General features: G+C 38.3%; 1 protein-coding gene across 1 annotated transcript in view; it reads left to right on the forward strand.

Moving 5' to 3' along the window:
• Positions 1 to 1,092: 1,092 nt before the first annotated feature.
• TPO (thyroid peroxidase) overlaps positions 1,093 to 23,772 on the forward strand; it is a gene marked incomplete at both ends in the record, with an annotated part of 47,544 nt that continues 24,864 nt past the window's right edge. The window contains 7 exons of the mRNA XM_082480752.1: positions 1,093 to 1,164; positions 2,055 to 2,148; positions 4,578 to 4,659; positions 11,144 to 11,313; positions 13,654 to 13,786; positions 18,436 to 18,565; positions 21,261 to 21,467. Of these exons, the coding sequence (XP_082336878.1) occupies positions 1,093 to 1,164; positions 2,055 to 2,148; positions 4,578 to 4,659; positions 11,144 to 11,313; positions 13,654 to 13,786; positions 18,436 to 18,565; positions 21,261 to 21,467 (888 nt within the window). The remainder of the gene's footprint in view (positions 1,165 to 2,054; positions 2,149 to 4,577; positions 4,660 to 11,143; positions 11,314 to 13,653; positions 13,787 to 18,435; positions 18,566 to 21,260; positions 21,468 to 23,772) is intronic.

A 23,772-nucleotide genomic window follows, 5' to 3' on the forward strand; every position in this document is an offset into this window, starting at 1 on the left:
AGTATATGAAAGGATATAGGTGAAAGCTCCTTATTCTCTTAGGTGTTTGGAAGAGATCTGCTTTTCTCAATGCTTTGCTGTGCTATGGAAGAAGTCGGTCTTTATGTTTCTTTAGGTAAGGAAACAACCTTAAAAGATTTGCAATTTGGAATGGCCTTGAAGAGGTATTGCAAGTTTGACTTCTTGTCTGCCATCTTAAAGCCCCCACCCAAGAAGCATAAATCTCCTTTTCCAGGAGAGGTCCATTTCCTTTTACTCACTGCTTACTTTTCACCAATGTTGGCTCACCTTTGCAGGGAAGAGGGTATGGATGCTATTCCTGAACTGAAGTTTGCGATAATGACAACTTTGATTTTTTTCCTCCAGTCAATTCACATGGTCACAGGTTTTCTTTCACCACCCTCTACCACAGGCACCAGCTCCAGGATGCTCCCTGCTACCCAACCCCTACTTTACTTATCGCCCATAGCAGAGATCAAAACACCGATCTTTGGCTCCACCTTGTGATCTCCCTGTCGAGACTAGCAAAAATGAAATTAAGGCATCCTCAATCCCGATTCCAGCTCTGATTTTGATCTCTCTGCCTAAATAGGAAGTGGAAAAAAACAGCCAGTTAGATTCTCTAGGTCAAAAGACTGACTTTAGAAGAAGCAATAGTGTCACTAAAAAAGTTAAGAAGTGCAACTAAATAAAAATAGGGAGGCTCAGAAGTGTGAAATAAATTATCCAAGAGAACAAAACAAAATAAAAAATGCTGCAAGGAAGTTGGTGGGCAATCTGGGGGTTATCACCTGAGTTTGAGAAGGTCATTTTGGTAAAGCACCAATGCTAGAACACATGAAAAAGGACACAAAGTTGCCTTCTTTGCCGAATACATTGACAAAGAGAACTAGTGAAAAGCGTACCCAGATTTTACTTTACTGCATAACATGGCCATATTATTTTTTTTTCAGTCTGAACTTTTGTCCTCCGCATTTCCATGAAAACAACTTTGATATCAGAACTGACTACATAGGTAGCTCTTGGTTCCTAGCAGGACAAAAGTAAACAAATCAAGCATTAACGTCAGTTTCTGCTTTGTGCGAACATGCCATGGCCAAGAAGATTTTGAAATCATTTGCACTTTTAAAGCTTGAGCGAGTACAAGTGCATAAAGCTGATAGCGTAAGCTGGGCCCCTGGAAAGTACTTCGCTTTCAGATTTCAGAACAGTTACTGCCATCGATAAAGTACAGAACTGTGGAAGATAATCTCTTCAACAGACAAAAGGTCAGACTATAAAACTTTTGCTTGCCATTTTCCAGAAGAAATTCATCATATTAACTCATGAAATATAAAAAAAAGGGGTGTTTTCACCCTGCGTTTCTATGGGCAATATTGCTTCCCTGAATTTTTAGTTGATTTATTAATTATTAATTTTCTTATGTTGACGGAATACAGAACTAAAAATATTTTAAATCTTTCAATCTCTGTTCAACATACTGCATGTGAAAAATGTTACCTCTTGGATAGTTTATATATTTGTACTGCTGTAATAACTAACAGAAATCCAGTGCACTGAAATGGAGAATGTAGCTCCCATTTGCCACGTGAACATATTCATTGTGCTGCTTTGATACCACAGTTACACACGGACAGAAGTATAGAGGGGTCTGATCGATGTTATTATTAGTTTGGCCAGTTTCACTATATTATGTGAAGTGCACAGAGAAGTTCAAAACGCGTGATAAAATATTGTTGAACCTCTAATATGTAGGATGCATTGCTAATATTGTCCAAATATATTATGTTTTAAGATAAAGTGATGTATCTCCTTGTGCTGGAATTTTCTCAAAATGGAAAAAAAATAATAAGGAAGGAAGAAAAAAAAGAAAATGAATTGCAGTTATTTCTAAAAATTAGCATTTTGAACTTCAAAAACATAGTCAAACATGTGGCTACAAATCTAATTTAAAAGTAAAATTTACCCTATGTGGGAAATTATTTATAGCATGGCTTATAATTAGAAGATGAAGGTATGTATTTTGTCAACAATTATCTCTTTTTTTCTTTTAGATGAAAGTGTTCATTATTTTGGGAATTTCAGCAGCTATAGCCTTCGCAGCTGTTTTCTTTTCTTTCCTTCAGATAGGCAAAGATATCCTCTTTGGTAAGTAACAGAAAAAAAAAAAACATGTTATTTTCTTTGTCGGTGATTACTGTTAAGCTGAAAATACACTGGCACTGCAGACAGTTTAGCAATGGCAGTTTAGCTTAATCTCTTTTTATGTGCAAAATACACTATCTGACTTCTGCGAGAATTATTCCATGGGTGTTTTCTTTTAAAATGCAGCTTCATAAATTCACAAAGGAAAACTTTGCATGTGTAATGTATCTCAATTATGTATTCTTTGACTAGCAGTGATTTTACTGTCTTAGTGGCATTCATATGTCAGATGACATGTTTACAAGCATGCTTGCTAGATTTCTTTCCCAGACTGCCCATCACTACGTTCAGTCATTCTGGGCTAGAGCCAGTTGCCATAAGATGTCCCCCCTGGCACCCTGCTGCTGGCCCGCAGGGCACGTCTCCTGTGGGTCCATTCTCTGCTGGCACCTGCAGACGCCAGGGAGATTTCCAAGTCCCTCAGATTGAAGTAGCATCTACATTCAAACAATACAACCTTACCATTTTAAACATCAGAGCTGTTTTATTTGCATCTGTTCAATCTAAATCAGTTAGATCTAATAGACTAGAAATATAGCAGATACTACATTGTATTTTAAGAGACTTCTGCAGAGACTGATTTTTACATTCAAGCAGGGCAGAGATGATGAAGAAATAGGATTTCAATCTTTACATTCCCTTAATTAATTCTATAGCTGCAGATCTTGTTCAGAAAGGAAAATCCTTAGGAAAGTTTTCACTTGAAGCTAGTGTAGAATCACAAAGAAAATAAAATTGTGTATAAAATAAACAACAAAAAACCTGAACCAACCCCCAAGCCATTCCTTCAGATGGGAAATCTTTTTTGGACCGTCACTGGGAAACAGGGGGTCAGTTTTATTTTCCGTAGAGGATCCTCTGCTTGGAGCTTCCATATTAATTGTTTGGAAAAGCACGGTCTAAAATGAGTTTATATTGGATGTTAGTTAATGTAAAATGAATTCTATGTGGACTGTAAATAAATGGAATAGATAGACTGTATATGATTCTTTTTTATAGTAAATGTCCTTTGGTGCCATGGAAGCAATACAAAATAATGTTTATTACTGCAAGAACCACATTTTTTAAAATGCTACTTTGGTACCAAAATCATACTTCTCAGTAGAACAGGAAGAGAGACAATGGAATTCAGGAATAGCAGGGGCACCTTCTCTTCTAGATCCAAGTCTGAATCAATACCACATGATGAGCAATTTTTTGAGCATACTATATTTCTCAGAGGTAGACTCCATAAAAGTAATTAAAAATCATGCGGTATTAAATTCTAATAGAATTAGGTCTTGTGTGGCCTATAACGATCTTTAAATGCTTTTTAAAATAGACTCAAAACCATTTGCAGATGAAACAGAAATCTGAATAATAACATTAAAGGGATCATCGGATATTTTATCATGTATAGATGAAAAAGAAATAGCTACTGCTATACTTAAGGCTGAGAAGATCTTCAGTCGAGTGAAGTAGAATTTTGCCTAGGAAAGATTACTCCTTATCACACATTATCTTCCCTTTAGCTGAGCATCCTATTCAAAAATAGATCACAGAAATAGCACAACATGGACTACAGTTAAAATATGTCACCAAAAATTACAGTGTACATTGATGAGCAATTGTACATGAATGATTGTTAGCAAACTTATTATTCATAATTCATTTTCTAAGAAAAAATGGGTGATCTCACAAAATATAGATGGGAATTAGACCACTGGATTTTAAATATAAGCGATTCATTTAATATAAAGCTCGATCTACACAAAAGAGGAATAATTTATGTTCCATGATAGCACTATGCAAAATAGCAGAGCTGAAGTATTATCAGGTTCACATATGTCTTTCTATCAAACATATGTGGAGAGATGATAACAGGGCTTTCATGCATCGGTCAGATCCCAGAAGGTCTTAAAGTTTGTTAATTATGCCTGAATACAGACTTGAATTCTTCACGTGGCTCCGGCCAGCTCAGACTACCTGTGAGGGAAGCTCGGATTTGTCCTGTCAATTCAAGGGCAGTTTAATGCAAAATACGTATGAAGCCAAAGGAGCATAAACGCATATGCAGAATACAATGTGTTTCAGATGGACCTGTTAGGTTTGGTACTGTGTAATGTGCACAGCTGGATTTATACTGGAAGAAACAGAAAGAAAATCTACCTCTTCAAGCTTTATAAAATAGGGAACAGTTGATTTATTGCCCCTACGTTATCTTTCAGAAAGGCCAGAAGCCACATTAGTTTCAGGAACACTAAAATAGGGAGATCCTTTTAATGAGGAAAAATTACAAACTTGTATATTTTGTAAATGCGAAGATTTGAATAAATATATTATTGAATAACATATTAATCTTCCTTTCTTTTTATTTTTTTCCTGTTGAGAAGAAACTGAAGATAACTGCATTACTGAGGCTATCCAGAAGGGCTCTAATCTGGTGGATTATGCTGCACATTATACACTGAAAAGGTAAAAAAAGATTGCAAAGGATCTATTCAGCAAAAAGCTTTCATAAGAGAAAAATTTGAGATCAACCAGTTTCTTTGAGAAAACATATGATGATAGATTATGTTTATGAGCATCTGAACAAACATAACCTTGTGCATTATCACTGCATGAGTTGCCCTCTTAAAATGTGAGAAAAATAAGAAATATGAAAGCAAATAGGAATGTTTTTCTGATCTAAGTAACATACCACATTCCATTAAGATGTGGCTCAAAACATGGTAATTTTACGGACATTGCATATTTTTGAAATTTAATTATGTTTTTCCAGTACAAAGTGAGATGGGAACAACTCCTATGGCATCAATGTTAAAACCCTACTGCCTTAAAAGGGACTGTTGAAGTGGATTGCACATTTCCCCTTCCATGTGAAACAGATCTAATGAAAGGATAAGGGAAAGGAAATAAAACATTTGTCTTGAACCATGGGTCGTGAACAACTTGGGGAAAGCTCCTTTGTGCTTGAGGTATGCCATGAGAGTGATCCCTTTCGAGGAATGATGAAAGTGTCTCAGGAAGACTAGCCGTGAATCCAAAAGTTTCAGCCATTTTCTGTGTAGCTCTGACTACATTTCTGTGCTACACAAAATTAATTGCTCTCCAGTATTTGGAACACATCAGCCAAGTTTTACAGGGTGCAATCACCAACTTTTTGCTTAGACTTTCCTAAAGGACTTATCTCTGTGTTTTGAAAATGAGTCACCGTTTGCAGTGCTCCAGGAGAGATGACTCTTTATATGGGCAGAACCTGTCAAGAACTGTGGCTGCTCAGTACGTAGAGCATTCATTTTCTAGTGGTAGCACTTTGGTGACAGTCCCGAGGCATTCAAATTTAACAACATGGATCTCAACCTTTCAGTGGCTCAGCTGCCTCATGTACCAAATGAAGACACTGATGTTTAACTCTTATAAGATATTGTGGCAATTCTGTGGTCGATATTTGCCCAATGTCTTAAAGATGATAAATGCTAAAAGGTAAATGTTTAGAGATAATTGTTTGACTTCTGTTAGGAATAAAACTGAGACCACTTCCTCACCCCAGATAAATCACCAGACTGCTAAGCTTTCTTCAAAATGTTGTATATGTCAATATATACATTATATATATATATTAAAAAATATAGATTATTGGGTTCCCTTTAAAAGCCTTTATAATAAATGCAGTCACAGCATAGCTGGGGTTGAAAGGGACTTCTGGAGGTCATCTGGTTCATATCTCTTCTTCTACTCCCCTCTCATCCCTTCCTCTACCTTTCTCTTTACTCTCCCTTCTTCCTTTTCCCCTTTTCTTCCATCTTTTAACAGCAGCAGTTGAAAATTAGATCAGTGATTTAAAGCTGCGGAGTATTTGTTCTAATAGACATTGTTGTTAACCATCGGATCTTTCTTAGACAGAACACTGCTAGCAACAGCACTCAGAACTGGTCATGTCTTTTGCTTAAGTTTGTGGTTAACCCTGTAAGCAGCCAAAGGCTTTCAGCAGAGGATCGAAAGATGTGCGTTAGTATCACCACTGAGGCACAGGCTTTTCTGGATTGTGGAATCCGAGCCACAAGTGCCCGACACCTGCGTTAGGAGTCTGAGTCTCATAAGACTGTCAGTTGCTCTTATGTTAACTGGTATAAAATAGTTGGTCTTTCAATTTGAAGATGATCATTCGTAGAAGTGCAAATTGTATTTCTATTTTGTGCTTTTATATAATTCAGTTCATTGTGGCCCAATTAAGTGGGGCAGTGAGAATTATAAATATCATTAAGAGACTTCTTTCTATTTTAATGCAGGCTTGTAAAGGCACTCTACACCTGCCTCGTAGACATTAGTCCTTGGCCATTTGCAAAGTAGAGAACTGAACTATTGTCTGATCTGATCATTATATTGAGAAGAGAATGTGTTTGAATCCTTAATTAAATAGTTTTGGGTTTTCAGGTCAGTTTAAAGCTGCTAAGGCTTCTTTCTTTTGTAACTTTCAGAATACTGTATACTTGAATTAAGCTTTGGTCAGCACAAAGACTAAAAACAAGAAGGGAATGCGTGTGACTACATATTTAAGCTTCTGGAAGTTACGGAAGTCACCATGCTGTGAAAACTTATTTTACTTTGGCTTAAAAGTAATTGAAGGAAACTACAGTGCAATAGTATGAGCTCAGTGCTGTCTTTGAGACTGAAAAGCCAGTTCTGAGATGAAAAGGCAGCTCCTTTTTCGGGTTAAAACAGGAAAACTTAGTTGTTCCATGTACAATAGGCTAACCTGATGTTTGCTGAATTCGTGATCTAGGTGTCTGTACTGCACACTGAGTCAAAACGACTGAATTTCTCCTGAGACTCCAGTTTGATTTGAATTGTGGTTAAAAGAAACAAGTACATTTCTTCACCTCAGCTGTTTAATATCATCACTTAAAATCTTGAATCGCTGTTTATGCTTTAACTGCTGGAGCAATTGACCAGCGATGCACTAAACATATGGGCTGAAATTTTTTTATTATTCTATTTTTTAAAGCATATCAGGATTTTCTAGGAAAATGCCACTGCTTCAGAATTAATTCCCAGGTTTTAAGGTCACATGGGTCCCAGTGTCATCCTCATAGTTTGCTGTTCTCTTCATGATTTTCTCCCCTTGGCAAGTGCTTCTCGTGACTGTTTGCTAGTACCTGCCTGCTGTTCCAATTAGGGTTCGTTAGCCTTTAAGATTAGGTGTTCATGCTTTGTCATTAAAATATAAGCGTTCATAATAGTATTAACATAGCATAGATGGAGCACAACGGCATCACCATTAAAATGTACTATTTGTATTACAGCGCCAATGCCGATGGGAATCTAGGCAGTTTGGATAGGACTCTCAGAGCCATATGTCACCTGTGAGGTTATGACACTTACCCAGTGGTATGTGCAAATATATTGCTAATTTACTACCAGGTTTGAAAGTGGTAGTTTACTACCACATTTTGAAAGTGGTAGTTGACTTGCCAAGAGGAAAACCTACTTCCAGTAAATCTCGTTATAATAACAACCAGTACAAATTATAAAACTTGTACTAGCTTTAACTAGCGAGGCTCAGCACTGCTGGGAGGGCTTCCGATTCTGGCTGCACATTCCTTTTTATATTCTGCTGAGTCTCTGGTTTTTCTGGGTTTTTTCATTGTAGGAGAAACTAAAGATAACTCCAGAATGGGCAAGCTGTGCAAAGAGATAGTCCCTTAGGCCCGTGTTTCACACGGCTGCTAATCATACATTTCTCCTGTTAGAACCTGGAAACTAACTCAAAAGGACTGCTGAACTAGTTACATATAAGACAGATGTGAATTATGGTGGTTTGTCAGGTGGGACTTCCCCCCTTGTGCTTGATATTTGGTTTGAGTGAGTTTTCGATAAGACATACTTTTAGACGCCTCTTTGGATTTACTCTAACAGATTGAAGGTAGGTACAATTCTAATATAAACACAAAAGGTTTTCTCAGCCTAATTAAAGAAAGAAATGATTGAAATTACTTATTATGTTTTAACGTATATTTTAGCTGAAAGCACAGTGTTCTTAATGGATTAAAAAGTATAGATGACAACCCTAAAAAAAATTCAAGCCTTAACAGCAGATTAAAGATATTTCTTATCATCTTCATTTTGGTAAAACGACTTTTATTTAGTGTACATTTGAACTAGTTCATTTCATGTTTTTAAAGAATCTAAATTGTAAAACTCACAATTTAAGATTATTCTATTGGCCCCTACCTATGTCTACTCAAAAGGACCGTCTATAGAAGGGACCATCTATGGAATCACCTGTGTGTATAGGGAAGTGGAAAATAATTTTCAGTGTTCCATATAGGAAGTCATAGTTGCAGAAATGCACTAAGCACGATCAGTTAGTCAATGCCGCTCTGGTCTTAAAGCAGACTGGCCATGTCCGTACACATTACGGGAAAGAAGAAATTATATTCTTTATCATTTTATAACTTTATCACTTTATATTCTGCACCATGTCACTGCTTTGAGAGACCTCCTGAATGGTGGCAAATATCTAAGGCATTAATTCTGGTTACAAATCTCTAAACAAGGTATTCTATAAATATACTAATTTAAGGCAGAAATAAATCTCAGAGACTCAAAATACCTGAGGCTGAAAGAAGTGTGGCTCATACTCTGGATATTTTATTTTATTTTATTTTTGATTATGATCTGTGATGAGACTCAATAACTGAGAGTCTGGCAAACATGAAGAACCACTGTCTGCACTAGGACTTACATTATTAAACAAGTGTGAAGACACTTTATATCTGATTTCATCTTCCTGATAATTATACTATCACAGGTCATTCTAGTAGTTTTATGGGGCTATTTCTGCATTGCAAAATATCAAGACAGTTTGTAACTTACACATCGAGAAAACCAGCATCTTCTTCCAGAGTCAGAGCTCAGCTTCAGGAGTGTGGGTAGGAACCAGAAGGGACTTGCATGTGTACATTGAATAAGTGGGAGGGGGACAGGACGGGATGGGACATGACAAGGCACACAGGAAATGTGGCAAACTAAAACCTGCTGTGATAATATTACAATATCTGCTAGATTAGACAAAAGATAGAAGAGAAAATATCTCAAAATGGAACATACTTCACCATTAAGGGTGGCGGGTTTTTAGTTAGGGGTTTCTTTTGGGGGGGGGGGGCGGGGGTATTTTTGATTCTTAGCTCCTAGATAATTTGTACACATGTTGTTATTTAACTCATTTGCACAAACATTTTTCCCTGTTCATTTAATATTTTTTTAAATGATGCATGACTGATATTATCCTCCTGTAGGTATTAAATATCAAATCCACGTACCTGGCATTTAGTTATATCATCTTTCTTTTCTTTTTAACTGGGACACAGTTCAGGACTTTTAATTCTCCAGATTATCAGTCAAATTCCTGATTGTCTATGGAAAATCTGAAAAACAGGGTGCTGAGCAGCAAGATAGCTCTTTTTCAAAGTTGCAGGAGTTCTTGAGCTCTGCTCTTGAAAGGAAAGGAGTAGTTTCTGTATAGAGAATAAATGAGCAGGCTAAGGCTGCTTTGGATCAATCAAGGACAAAGTTAGCATATAGAAAAAAACATTGGAGTCGTATTTTCTCACTTAATGCTTTTTATGTAAGCATGTTTCTAATTTTGCAAACAAATTTAACTGTTTTCTTTGCTGAAATTAAAATTGCTCTTTCCATTTTAAACTTGTCTTGTGCTTTAAACAAACCTAAGTGAATATGACAGCACAATGTTTTCATGAAAACTGCATGTCCAATTAAATCTGTGCTGCAGAGAAGCCCTCAGGGATGTCTGCAACCTATGACCATGTCTGGAAATGGAATAGACTGGAGTGTTTTTTTTCTAAACTGTAGGAGTCAGTTTAGGACTTGGGACTTCTAGCTAAAAAGGAAGGTCTCCCTGATGAACTTTTCTCAAGGCTCGTCTGCCAATAAAAGGACAGTGGTAATATGAGCCGTGCTGAGTAAAAAATAAATCTTGCAATGAATCATAGAACAGTTGCAAGACATCTGGAGACCATCTAGGCCAGTGCTGTGCTTAGAGCAAGGTCAGGTAGAGCAGGTTGCTCAGCACACTGTCCATTTGGGCTTTGAATGTATCCAAGGATGGAGACTCCACAACCTTTCTGGGCAGCCTGCTGCAGTGTCTGACTGCCCTCACAGTAAAAAGGATTTTTTCTTATGTTAAAAAGGATTTTTTTTTTTTATGTTTAAATGTTTAACTTTGTGTTATAGAAGTTATCTCATCAGACCTGAGTTCCTTAAAGTTAGAGGTAAGGCCAGGCTGTAAACTAACATATATATATATAGCCATATAACTGTCTAATGAAGCCTTACTAAACTAATTGCTGAAATTTCATATATAACTAGTCAGTTCAAAGCAGGTGCTTGGACAGTCTTTGAGAGGAGACATGTCTCTATGATCAACTGCAGATGGCATCTAGATGGCTGTTGGCCAGTTCCTTGACCGGGTTCTAAGGCATTCGTGAATTCACCTACAATGATTGTGATGGTCTTTGATAGTAAATGTTGCATAAAAGCAAAGCTTACTCACTTAGATGCGACTGTAGTGAGAGTCCTATATTGTGACTATCCTGCACAAGGTCTTCCCAGCCACTTTGTGCTGCAGGTTCTGTCCATCCCTACAGTTTCTGTCATCCTGAAGGCTTCCCACAAGCTTAACCTTGTTGTGTGTGTCCTATGGAAGGGCACTTTCCCTTTCTTTCCAGAATTTTCCTTGTAGAACGATGTCACAAAGTAGTCTTCCTCACTGCTTTCCCAGCATACCCTTCAATCAAAATATACATTAAACTCGGAACATATCCAACATAGACAGATACAGCTATGAATAAGTTCTAAAAGGTTATACATTTAAAAAAAAACAAACAAACAAACAAAAACAAAAAAACCAAACTTCTGTATTTTATCTCAATTATAGAAAAATCCAAGGAAAGGGAATAGCAACTCCTGCCTTGCTGCTGGCTTTCTCAAAATTTCCTGAACAAGAGAGTCAAGATATTTCCCAAGCAGCTGAAAGAATGGAAATGTCAATTCAAGTGCTGAAACACAAAGTTTGCCAGAAGCACAAACGTTCATTGCATCCAACCGGTAAATATAGTATATTGACATTGGCAAAACCCCCTGTTGATTTCTTGAATGTTGTCTTTTAGATTAAAGTTGGGTTAGCTTCACTTTTATTTTACCTCCAGCAGGAGTACACATCTTGTCCGCACCCTGGGGCCAGGATGCCATCTCTTGTTCTTAAAAGCCCCTCATATAGTCACCAGTTTACATTCTTCTTTGCTGGATGGTGGGCTGTGTTCCCATAGTTGAGGAGAGCAGCACTTTGCTATTGTCATCCTGGGAACTCATATCTGTATGGTTGCATTGCCTATAAATCAGCTTGCATATCCGCAGTGTTGCAAGCTTCTTGTTTACAGCGAAAGATCTATCTTCTCCAGCACTCTGGGTTCAGTGCTCCTGGGGCCTACAGTCTGCAGACAAAATAATATCATTTCTATCACTCTGTGGTGCTGGCATTTTGAAATACACTTCCTCTGGACATTGATAGCCTTACTAACATCCTTCTTTTAAGAAAATGCTTTCTTATTTCCAAGCCTAATTTTCTAATGCATTGCTGTTACACATTTATTTCCGCTTCGTTTCTATTTTAACTGGTTTTATATGTTAGATGTAGAGAGATAATCCAGAAATTTCAATGACCTATAATTCTCTAAGTAAAGTAAATTTCTTGTTGCTGTTAATTCAAGATGAATTTCAAGATAACTGGTGTCTGGAAAACTCAAAAATTCAGAAACATTGACTTTTTTTCCCCTGTAGTTTAATGAGAACAACATGAACTGGAAAATTATAAGCTGTATTCTCTGTGTTAGTATTATAACATGACAATGTTTTTCAAGATACGGAAGCATTTGAGTGTTGTAGACAAACATAAAGGTCCACAGTTTGTTGTTTGTCTGGCTTGCTAAACTTATGGGACATTTGTAGAACTGAAAATATATCTATATATGTGTGTGTGCATATATTTATATATACACAGACGCTCACAATTAATTTTCTACTGGTGCAGTTTCAAAAGAAATCGAATTTCTAAATTGTAGAACAAGTGCAGAAAGCTCTTGTTAATTTTCAAAACTGAAACAACTTTAACGGAAGATGAATAGACGCTGTACAGTCTGTGTGCCATGACAGACTAGTTTTACATGAAATAAAGAACAACTAAATTGGCTTTAAAGAAAACACGTGAATCAATACCTAGACAACACAAATAACTGGAGAACTGGGCTCTGAGCATAACTTTGAACCTGAACAAACATGGAAGTACAGCTCTGTCCACAATTTTGACATGAGTAGCTAGTACACAATGATGAGGATATGTAGCCGGTCTACCAGCCCATTTTCCTTCTGTTCTCACCCTTACCTTGCACAGGTTCTAGCTGCTCAGCAGAACATTTTTTTGAGCTGATTTGGGTCTTGAATCCTTTTTGTTTGTTTTTCTAGCTTATTTTTTTGGCTTGATTAATGGACTAAAGCAGCTTAGTTCAGGATTAGATGGGCAGAACGGGTGGGGGTGGGTGGGACTGGGTGGCCTGCAGTAGCCGGTGGGGAGACAGGGGCAAGAGTTAGGTGCTGCTTCTACCATTTTCTTTCAGCGTGTGATGGTTACAGTCAGTTTGAATGGCAAGAGTTCTCTGAGTTCAGGAAGGATATTGCTCCTCTTTCATGTGCACCTCTACCTCCAACCTGCCATACATGTGTTCACATACATGCATGGGTGAGAGAGGGACACAGCTCTCTGGAGCTTACAGAACAATGTGACTTTGTCCCCCGTCAGCAGGATACTGACTGGAACAGCCATCTAGGATCATATTATAAAGATATTAATAACATGCTCTGTACCGGTATACATCTCCCCGATTTTCCCTAGCTTCCAAATTCCAGCTAATAATTCTGAGCATTTTCCACTCCACACTTAATTGTATAGTCAGCTGTATTGTCTTTAAATGTCTGCACCTTTCCAGTCCCACATTTTTCCTCCTTGGTATCTACTTCTGTTCTTCAATGGCATTTTTACACCTTTGTAGGAAGCACAGGGACCAGACAAGCAATGTGCCTGCAGCACAGGGAAAGAAGGAAGCAGAGGACAAATTAAAGAAGGACAAAACGAGAAGTTCAAGCTCAGTTCTCAGCTATAGCTGGACTACTTCCTTCTCATTCTCTACACATGAGATAACAAAACCAGCTCCCTTTCACCCTCCGTCTCCTCTAAGTCCCTGAGACTATCATCTCCTGCAGCACTTCTCACTAAGTGCTCTTTCCTAGGAAGAAGAGAGGGGATGCTGTAGTTGCAGCTGACAATAATGCCTTTTCTCCTGTAGCAGCTGTTGAGCAATAGAGCAAATTGCTTGTTTGGGTTCTTCCTTTCAGATCTGTTATCAGCTGACCTGCTCACTATGATTGCTAACGTTTCTGGATGCCTGCCTTATATGTTGCCACCAAAATGTCCAAACAATTGCTTAGCTAATAAATATCGACTCATCACTGGTGCCTGCAATAACAGGTATGTATGTTAAGAATTATGCACCCCACAATACTTCTTTCTTATTCTTTAAATACAAGGAGTTCTATTTACTTTTCCCTAGAAAAATTGGGGATGTGACCTCAATCAGCTAACTTTGGCATCAACGTGTCTCTAAATGAGGGACCTGTGAAAGTTTCCAGGGGAAGGACCTCTTCATTTAAACTTTGGTACACTAGTTTTTGTGGCTATGAAGGCTTCTAATGTTATGTAAGGAACTATAAATTTAGGGAGGACTGATTCAGTATATGCCTTTTTCTATAGAAATTAAAGAGACTAATTCTAATCCAGTGCTCATTTTTGATTGCATGGGATAAAATGATATTGAGCAGGAAAATAGAATTACTTCACGAGTAGCAATAAAAAAATCAAGTCAATTCTCATTTTTGTATTTTCCCACAACCTTTCCCACAACCTTCCCTTTCTCTCCAGAGACGGAGAGAAACATATTCTGCTGTAGATAAGGTAAAACATCTTTTTCTCTTCAGTGGCTCTGGTTAATACTAGGACGTGTTTAGGCATTTCAGTCTGATTTCTTAACCTGGTGGGGTAAATATGGTTCGTTGAGTCTGGTTAGTCTTTAGTCACCGTGTTCTACTTTGTATAGTTTTATGCTTGCATCAAATCATTGTACAAACCCATCATTCATATTTGGTGGTATTTTACACTCTTCATTCTAAACATCTGTAAGAGGTGCAAGGCAGCAAAATAAAATCCAAAACCAAAGACTTTGAAAACAGCAAGTCATATCTTAACGTCATCTAAAACTTTGTGAGCCCCTTGAAATACCTCGGGCTTTACTGAAATACATCAGCTTAACAAGTCCGTTATACTATAAAGTGAACAACATATTCTACGATGTAAGCCACCTTCAAAGACTTCAAACTTTACATGACGTACCAGTCTATACTCTTCCTTGCTATACAGCTGCCACTTTCAAATGGAAAATGTATTGGGACCTATGTTGTATTTGTAATTTTAGTCACCCAGTAGGAATGTGCAGCTGTGCTGTAGGTCGATAAATGCTGCATTTCATAGGTGAAATTTAAAACCAAAATTCATAGTGGAATTCGTTATTTACCTATAAGAAAAATCTATCACAAAGTGAGCATGGAATGTCTTTACAGATGTTTTACTTAATCAGTTCACATATTTGGGACAAACCAGATAGATTACAAAGTATTTATTCCACCGCACTGGTAATACTTTGGTTTAGTGTGAACTCCCTTGAACACAGGAGTAACAGAATAGCATAAATATGGCCTTCTATGAAGAATATCAATATGACATCAAACATTCCCAGCAGTGCCATTATCCACATTTACTAGTAACAGGTATCAACAGATTTTACTTTCCTTTCTGCCTGAAGGTATATGTGTGGATAATAAGCAAAATAAATTTACAGCATTATTTTTTAATGAAGAATAAGGGAGGCAAGCATGTCCAAATAGCTATTCTTTCCCCATTTTTTATCCCAACTAACTAGCGTTGATATGTGCAGTTTTTAGTGTTTAGTGCAGTGAGAGGGATTCAAAGGTGAAGAAATTACAGGTACTAAAGGAATGGAATCTCCCAGTGCAGTTAACCTCACCTAATATTAGCTTTCCAAGGTAGTTGTACGTCTACTGCAAGGCTGGTTTGGCTGCTCCTAATAGGATGGGATGGCGTGATGGCACCCAGGAGTTGTCTGTCTCTCTGGCTTGATGGGAAAGTGCTTAGATGACTAGATTGTATTTTTATGCCTAATATTTGGGCAACCAAGGGGAATTTTACCTGCAGCATTTCTATTTCATTGCTGTGTCATTAACCATTTCATCAGGTAAGAACCCGGTGCTTAGAATCATAGAATCATAGAATAGTTTGGGTTGGAAGGGACCTTTAAAGGTGACCTAGTCCAACCCCCCTGCAATGAGCAGGGGCATCTTCAATTAGATCAGGTTACTCAGAGTCCCATCCAACCTGACCTTGAACGTTTCCAGGGATGGGACATCTACCAGCTCTCTGGGGAACATATTTCAGTGCCTCACCACCATTATTGTAAAACATTTCTTCCTTATATATAGTCTAAATTTACCCACTTTTAATTCAGTCTTTACCTCTTGTTCTATCACAACCTGCCCCGCTAAAATGTTTGTCCCCATCTTTCCTGTAGGTGCCCTTTAAGTACTGAAAGGCCACAATAAGGTCTTCCCAGAGCCTTCTCTTCTCCAGGCTGAATAACCCCAACTCTCTCAGCCTGTCTTCATAGGAGAGGCGTTCCATCCCTCTGATCATCTTTGTGGCCCTCCTCTGGACTCACTTCATGAGGTCCATGTCTTTCTTGTGCTGAGGGCTCAAGAACTGGACACTGTACTCCAGGTGGGGTCTTAGCAGAGTAGAGTAGAGGGGCAGAATCACCTGCCTCGACCCACTGGCCATGCTTCTTTTGATGCAGCCCAGGATACTGTTCGCTTTCTGGGCTGCGATCACACAATACTGGCTCATGTTGAGTTTTTCATCCACCAGTATCCTCAAGTCGTTCTCGGCAGGGCTGTCCTCAATAGTCTGAATAGCTTAGTCTGAACCCCCAATACTGTCAGTTAGCGGTATGAATATGGCTCACCTTGCGGAAAGAATGAGCAGTCCTGACTGAATCCATTGACTATAAGAAGGAATTGAGATGTTTCCTTTTGGATAGCTGCTTCACTTCAATGCAAGCTAAGTGTTCAGCTTAGTAGCTCAGAGCGATGTAAAACGTAACAAAATTCAATTATTAAATTGCCATATGGCATTGATTCACATCATTCATTCTACCTGAAACTAAGCAGGACATTAAAATGACACTCAAAAGACATAAATCTGGATAGTGAACTGCACCTTAAAACTCCAGGTTCCTTCTAAGGGAATCAAAACAAAATCCAAATTGTGCAATTCCACTGTTTCACAAGTGAATCAAAAGTCCCACTTCCCATAAACAGAATGTATAGCAATCAAGTTTGACTACTCTATAAAGCTGTATGGTACCAAAATCTCGTTATTTCAGCTGCCCTGGATGAAAAACCTTTTTAACTCAAGCAAGATTCCAAGACATTAACATGTTTAATGCAGTAATAAAAAGGCATGTGAGAAGGGTTTTACTAAAGTAGCATTCCAGTGATCTGCTAAAATATAAAAGCAATCAGGAGAAAAATCACTGGTTAAGCAGTTAAATTAACATTTCATTATTTTTAATTGAGAGAAATAGCACTACGCTATGTGCAGTATTTTATGCAATTTCAATAAAGGCAAATCAACTGTAACTAATTTGAATGCTTTATTAAAGCATACTTCAACCTTCAAGTGTGAATTATTGTGGATAATTAAGTGTATTACTGTACCATATAGCTTGGCAAATTGAGCCACTTCACTGTGCCAGAGATCAATGAAGTATTAATAAAATAATTGTTCCCTCTTCAGTGTCCCACTAGACATCTAAATATATGTTTTAACACCTTGTAATTCTACTAACTGTCTGGGAATATTTCTAGTTCCTTGTGGCTTACTTTACAATTTTGGTCAGCTGGGTACATTGCAAAATTTTTCTTTCTTCTTTTTAATTTCTATGTATTTGGCAATTAAGAAACATATTGAACAGGCCATGTAAAAAACCCAACCAATCAACCAACCAAAAAAACCCCTAAAATATTCTCTTAGGAAAAATGCATTAGAAATGTTCATGACAGAAGGAAAATTAATTGGGTCAAGCCCAGGACTCACTGACAATACTAATGAAAAAAAAAATCACCAGGAATCATTTCCTGGCCCTCAAACCAACTGTGACCTGACTCTTGCCACCCTTTTAATCTTAGACTTTTGCCTTTTTTACTTCTCTTCCCTTTTCCAAGCACGCTGGCTGCAGGATGGCAAATTGGCATGCCGTGCACTGATCCCAAGGTGTTCTCAGCCAAGTATCACTCACAGAAATGCCGGTTGGCGTGAGCAGTTAGTGTTAGCAGCCTAAAAGCATAATTAAATGCATAGCAGTGCTTGGGCTTGTGCATAGGCCCTCCCAAAGCTCTACACAAGTAATTAGTATAGATGCAAACAGAGGGAGCATTGCCACTGAATTCAGCAACTTCAGCCGTCATTCCCCTTTCCTCAGTCCTTTCTCCTTGGGTCTTGCTAAATGATTGCTTCTGTATGTCTAGGATGCATTTTTCTTTTAAGCTTTCTTCATCTTTATTCTAGGGCTACTTTATATTTTCCTAAATCTCAATTTCCCAGATATTGCTCTAAACAAATATATTTTTAAAAATGCCAGCAAAAGAACTTAGGCATATATCTGACTTTATGGGGAACGAGGACACTCTCAGGAAATCATCATTGGAGCAAGTGTTTCAAAGAAGTCAAACTTACATTATAAACATAAGTCAAATAGTAATGTTTCATTAGTAATTTAATTTTTCCTTTTGAGTCAAACTGATGCCAGCATACATGAAGGACCAATATTTAATGCCATTTCAAAGATCTTTACATGAACATCTTATTACAATGAATATTGCCCTGACTGATGATTTTTTAATCAGAATTATGCAGATGTGCGGCTTTTATTTTTTGGTTTGCTGCTGTTGTTCTTTTTTGGCATTTGGTTGTTTTTTTTTTTCTTTTCCCAGGGAACATCCTAGTTGGGGAGCATCCAACACTGCCTTGGCTAGGTGGCTTCCACCAGCTTATGAAGATGGACTAAGCCAACCTCGAGGATGGGATCCCAGTGTCCGATACAATGGAGTCCAGCTACCCTTGGTTAGAAAGCACACCACAAGATCACTTGAAACACTTCGACTGGGCAGTAACTGTACCTGCCACCACAGACCTCCATTTGCATCAGTAATTGAAAAAACAAAAGAAGTTGTTGAGCTCAATTAAAGAGCCGCCAGCTTTGCTAAAGCATCGGTTCCACCAGCCCAATAGCGAGAGGTCCCCTGAACCCAGGCTGGGGTGAGCCCAAAGAGCAGTGCAGGGGGACACTGACTGCCGGGGGCGCAGCTCTGCCAAAAAGGACCACGGTGGAGAGCAGGCAGGGCTTGCGCCAGCCGCGTGCCTGCCCTGGCTTGCACCAGGCACAGGGCAACCAGCAGACCCAGGGTGATGATTGCTCAGCCTAGAGAAAAGGTGGTGCCGGGTGGACCTAATCACAGCCCTCCCATGCTGAAGAGGCTGTTATGGAGAAGAGGGAGGTCTTCACGAGGGTGCACACTGACACGGCAAGAGGCAACGATCACAAGTTGCTCCAGGGGAAATACTGTCTTGATACAAGAAAAAAACCCAACATGTTGTGAGAACAATTAAATGTCAGAACAGGCTGCCTAGACAACTGCTGGAATATCCCTCGTGGGAAATGCCCAAGATCTGTCTTGACGGAGCTCTGCATAACCTAATCCCCGCTTTCAATAGAAAGCTGCACCATGGGGTCTCCAGACTTCCCTTCCAACCTAGACTTTCCAGTGATTTTATGATTCTTTGTTTCAATGGTGGTGCCTTTATTCAGGGAAGGAGGAGGGGGGAAACAAGGTTGGGTGTTTACTAAATAGATATAAAGCACATAAATGTGCTAGCATGTGTATGTGTGTATGCATGTATACAGTTTCTCCTGGGTTAGCGTACCTTAACTGAACAAATATTACTGTCCAATCATAACTTTATTTTTTAGATAGACCAAGTTACTGAGCTAAGAAAGCGTTGCAATATTTATAGATTTTAGCAGCTCATATACCTAAAAAATAGCAGAGCTGCTACAGAGGGGAGTTTGAACAAAAAATATTTGCATAGAGGACTGGGTGAAAAATTCCCCAGTGCAGTGTGCAATGATTTGGGCTGGATTTACTATTTCTGGTTTGTCATCATTGCTTTGAAACTTGACTTTTAATGGACTCAAAGTCTTGTTATTTTAACCACTGAATGTTTAATAAGGATGAGCAAGAGAATTTAGTGTTAATGTCACCTGCAACTCATGTTGTTAATTAAATAACATTGTCTCTAAGCTGCACAATTTAGCGCTTAAAGATGAAAACCTGACATTTACACAGGTAAATTTCCAGTAGATGGTACAAACTGCCTTTTTCTAGATTCATTAGGGTACATGCTTGTGAAGTAAAACATACTAAAACAAAACTACATAACTGCACCAAATCTGATCCTACCTGACCATCAGCAAGGTTCTCTGCTTTATTTTGAAGTAAGAAAGGATAAAACTAGTGCGGTAGATGTTTCTCTTCATTTACATAATTCAGTCTTTTTTGTACTTTTAGCTGTCCAACTATATCCTTTAAAAAGCAACACGCAGGTAATGTGAAGTTGAGGGATAAGTGTGAGGATTACTATAAAGCAATATTAGAACACAGCGTAGCTGTGCAAGTTATCAGTGATAAGAAAATTTTACTAACTGCAAGAAAAAAAGTTTCCGCTTTGTGGCCACCAAAGCTATTAAAATACTGATATAAGGACTTGTATTCCTGAGGAGCGGCATGTATCTCTGCTCTTGACTAGTTCAGCATACATCCTGATGTTCCTAACAAGTCCCATGTTGCCTCTTGTCCTTACCAATTCTATTTAACTGCACCTGCCTTATACATTCATTATATAGACCTTATATTTATTACAGACTCTGTGACTATTTTATGTGCTGCCCTTTCAATTGCTTGACTTCTAAGGCAGCTGCTGTATGCGAGGGAGTATTTTGCAGCATGAGGGAGGAATCTGTGAAGAGTAACGAGACCCTAATCAGCACAAACTGACTGCTGATTTTGCTCTGATGGTTTTGCTTGGTTGTTGATATCGGCTGGACATGTAGCATAGATGTCTCCATGTGTTTCCCCTCAAAGCATCTGTATCTCTATGCCGCTTTCACAGAATTGCCCCAGAAATACATTTTGGCTTCTTCCTGCCTGTGAAAATGAAACAGAGCTTTCAGCTACCATGTATTTGCAACCTGGCTTGTCTCCTGGGCTGCATAAGCTGCTCCATTTATGTATGGAGCAGCCCAGAGCCTCTGTGTATCCGCAGTGATTTGTGGTTGCCCAGCAAACAGAATCCATTCGTTAATGGAGCAGAAAACAGAATAAACAGAAAGAAAACTTTTGGACAGTCTAAAAGAAGCGTGTGGTTTTCAAAATTCTCTGGAAAGGAACAGATCAAAGATACCCTTCTCATTTGGCAAATATATAGAAAAACTCGACTGAAACATCTTTGAATCTGCTTGTGGCACCAGTATCTCAGCTCCTGAACAGAAATAAGAGTCTGTCAGAGGCTTTTTTTTTTTCTTGTTGTGGTTTTGGTTTTGTTCTGTTTTTAAGCAAACCATTAAAAGTCCTCCACAGCATAAAGCATCCTAAGGAAAAAAAGTTAGCTTTTATCGTTGTTCCCATGCTTTTTAGTGTTTTATCATTTTATGAGAAGTAAATACTACTTGGCACTCAAGGTAAATTAGTTCTCTTTCCAGGTTCGTGAAGTGACAAGAAAAATTATTCATGCATCTAATGAGGCTGTTACTGAAGACAACCTGTATTCTGATATTATTATGGTGTGGGGACAGTACATAGACCACGACATTGCATTCACTCCCCAGAGCACAAGCAGAACCACCTTCCTAACTGGAATGGAGTGCCAGACAACATGTGAAAAACAAAATCCATGTTTTCCAATAAAGGTAAGATTCTAAATTAATTTCTTCAACAGAAATTCTAGGCTCTAAACAGATGAGTAAAGTAAAACACATTAGTGATACGCATACATTGGAATAATCATAAAGCAAATTGATAGATCATCCAGAAACATTAGAGCAGACAGTGATAGAAGAATTGAAACCCAGTGCAACTATTAAATGGAATAGGTGGATATTGAAATTGTTTTGTAGAGCTAACAAACTATAGCTAAGGTACTTAGTACAAATAGAAAAAAATTCTGTCTCTCAGGTTTATGTTGCAGAGAAACCTTACTAGTCCCCCCCAATGTTGTTGTTCTCATGCTTCAAGGTTTTGAGTTCCATTGGGGGAAACAGGGACATAGTCATAAATAATTCTGTTTTTAAATTGTCAGCCAGATAAAGTGAAACGATCTTAACTTTACTCAGTGAAAGCAAAGATATTTCCAGCAGCTAATGCAAACTTTTGAAGAGAGCTATCTTTTCAATGTATGTATAAAATATCTTCAGGGAGTTGCTGAAACTTACATACATCACCTCTTTGCTTTGAGTAGATGGAAAACATGAATTCAAAGCTTGTTAGAGGGTTAGAAGAAACATAAATTGGTATAAATATAGGATCCTGTATTCTTGCCTGATTAATTTAAAAGTATAGGCATTCTTTCACTCAAAAAAATTAAGTAGCAAAGTCAAATGACTTTTTTTGTTTCTCAGAGCTCAGCCTATCCTTCTCCTCACGCTGCGGGAGAGCCCCATGCTTGTTACTGTCCATGGACTGATGCCTCCGTCTCTGTCCAGAGTAACCTAAATCACTTTCCTTAGGGCTGGAGCTTGACTAATGACCACCTTCTCTATACACTGAAGAAAATGTAAGGAATAAGTTCCATCAGAATAGAAAACTCTTTTACCCTCAACAAACCATAATTGATAACTGTGCCACAGTCTCTTTTGCCTCAAGTGCCTCATTCCACTTCCATTAAACATAAAGGAAAATATTCTGCCCAAGCAGGTCTTGTGTTGAAACTACATCTTCCATTTGGCGTGAGAATCTAAAACACAGGGAAAGGTAAGTGAAATTGATGACTGCATGCAATTTTACTACAGGCAGGTATATTTATTCTCTCTCATACAGCAGATACAGACTTTTGGAAGTTTACAAGCATAGCTTGAGAGCATTCAGAGAGCGCACAGACTTCTTAAAGAATCACATTCTCAGGACATGTTTGAAGTATCGAATATTTGAGTGTCTGGGTAACCTAGTTTAGCCACAACAGCCCTAATTACAGTGATTCTTCCATAGTTCTGACAAAAATCTCTAGTTTCTCTCAAATTTCTGTCAAATTTCCATCTGGGGCAAGAAGTTATTTACTCTGTTTGTGCTGTTAAGTAATAGCCTTAGAAACATTCTCATTCCCAAAGTCTTATCAGGAGAGACTAGGGCAGAAGTCCAGGCCATGACCAGCAGTGATTCGCATGATGCGATGAAGGAGGTGGAGCATGTCTCCACCATATGATACAACGTGGCTATGTATTGACTCCTATTTTTTAAAGTCAGTTTGCTGTACACGTAAACCTGCAAAAGTCTTCGAAAGCTTATGGTTTGTGTTTATGAGATATTCTTTGAAACAGTGCAATTAGTATTGATCTTTAAGTGCTAAACACCCATATTTTTTATTAGTAAACAGATTTTTAAATTGAGAACAGATTCATGCTGTTGCCCACTTGAATCAAATGTGGATCGCAGGGACCATAGAATTCTAATCACTGAACCCTGACTAGTTCAAGCCTAGGAATCACATCTGCTTAAAAAGGGGGCAATTTAAGAGGACTTCTAAAAAGGACTTCAAGGGTAACATTATTCGTGTGGCAGCAGCATTACAGCGCAGAGAAAGAAGCTGCACAGATTGTCATGTCGTAGACCCACAAGTGCATCCTTCAGTGCTCTAAACAAGAGACATATTTTGGATTTCTATCTTGGAGCTTGAAAAGATTCATCACAAAGCATGTTTCAAGGATGAAGTCAAGTTATGTATACAGGTAGTAAGTCTAGCACTGAATGCAGTCTAGGAGCTGCTCCTGCTCGGCAGTATAGCCTAGCAGCGAAACTGAGTCAAGGCATACCCATGGCTATCTTTGGGAGTTGGTGTCTGATACTCAGAATGGCCATGGAGGGGGACATAGAAAGAAATTAAAACACAACCCTGTAAGTATTAGATGAGTTTCTCAACTTGTGGATTCGTTACATGAACACAGTCCCATGAATTTTGTTATTAGTTTGTTATTCACAGCTTAAAGAGACACAATTACAAAG

The sequence above is a fragment of the Vanellus vanellus genome (assembly GCF_965231255.1).
Source record: "Vanellus vanellus genome assembly, chromosome: 3".
Lineage (NCBI taxonomy): Eukaryota > Metazoa > Chordata > Aves > Charadriiformes > Charadriidae > Vanellus > Vanellus vanellus.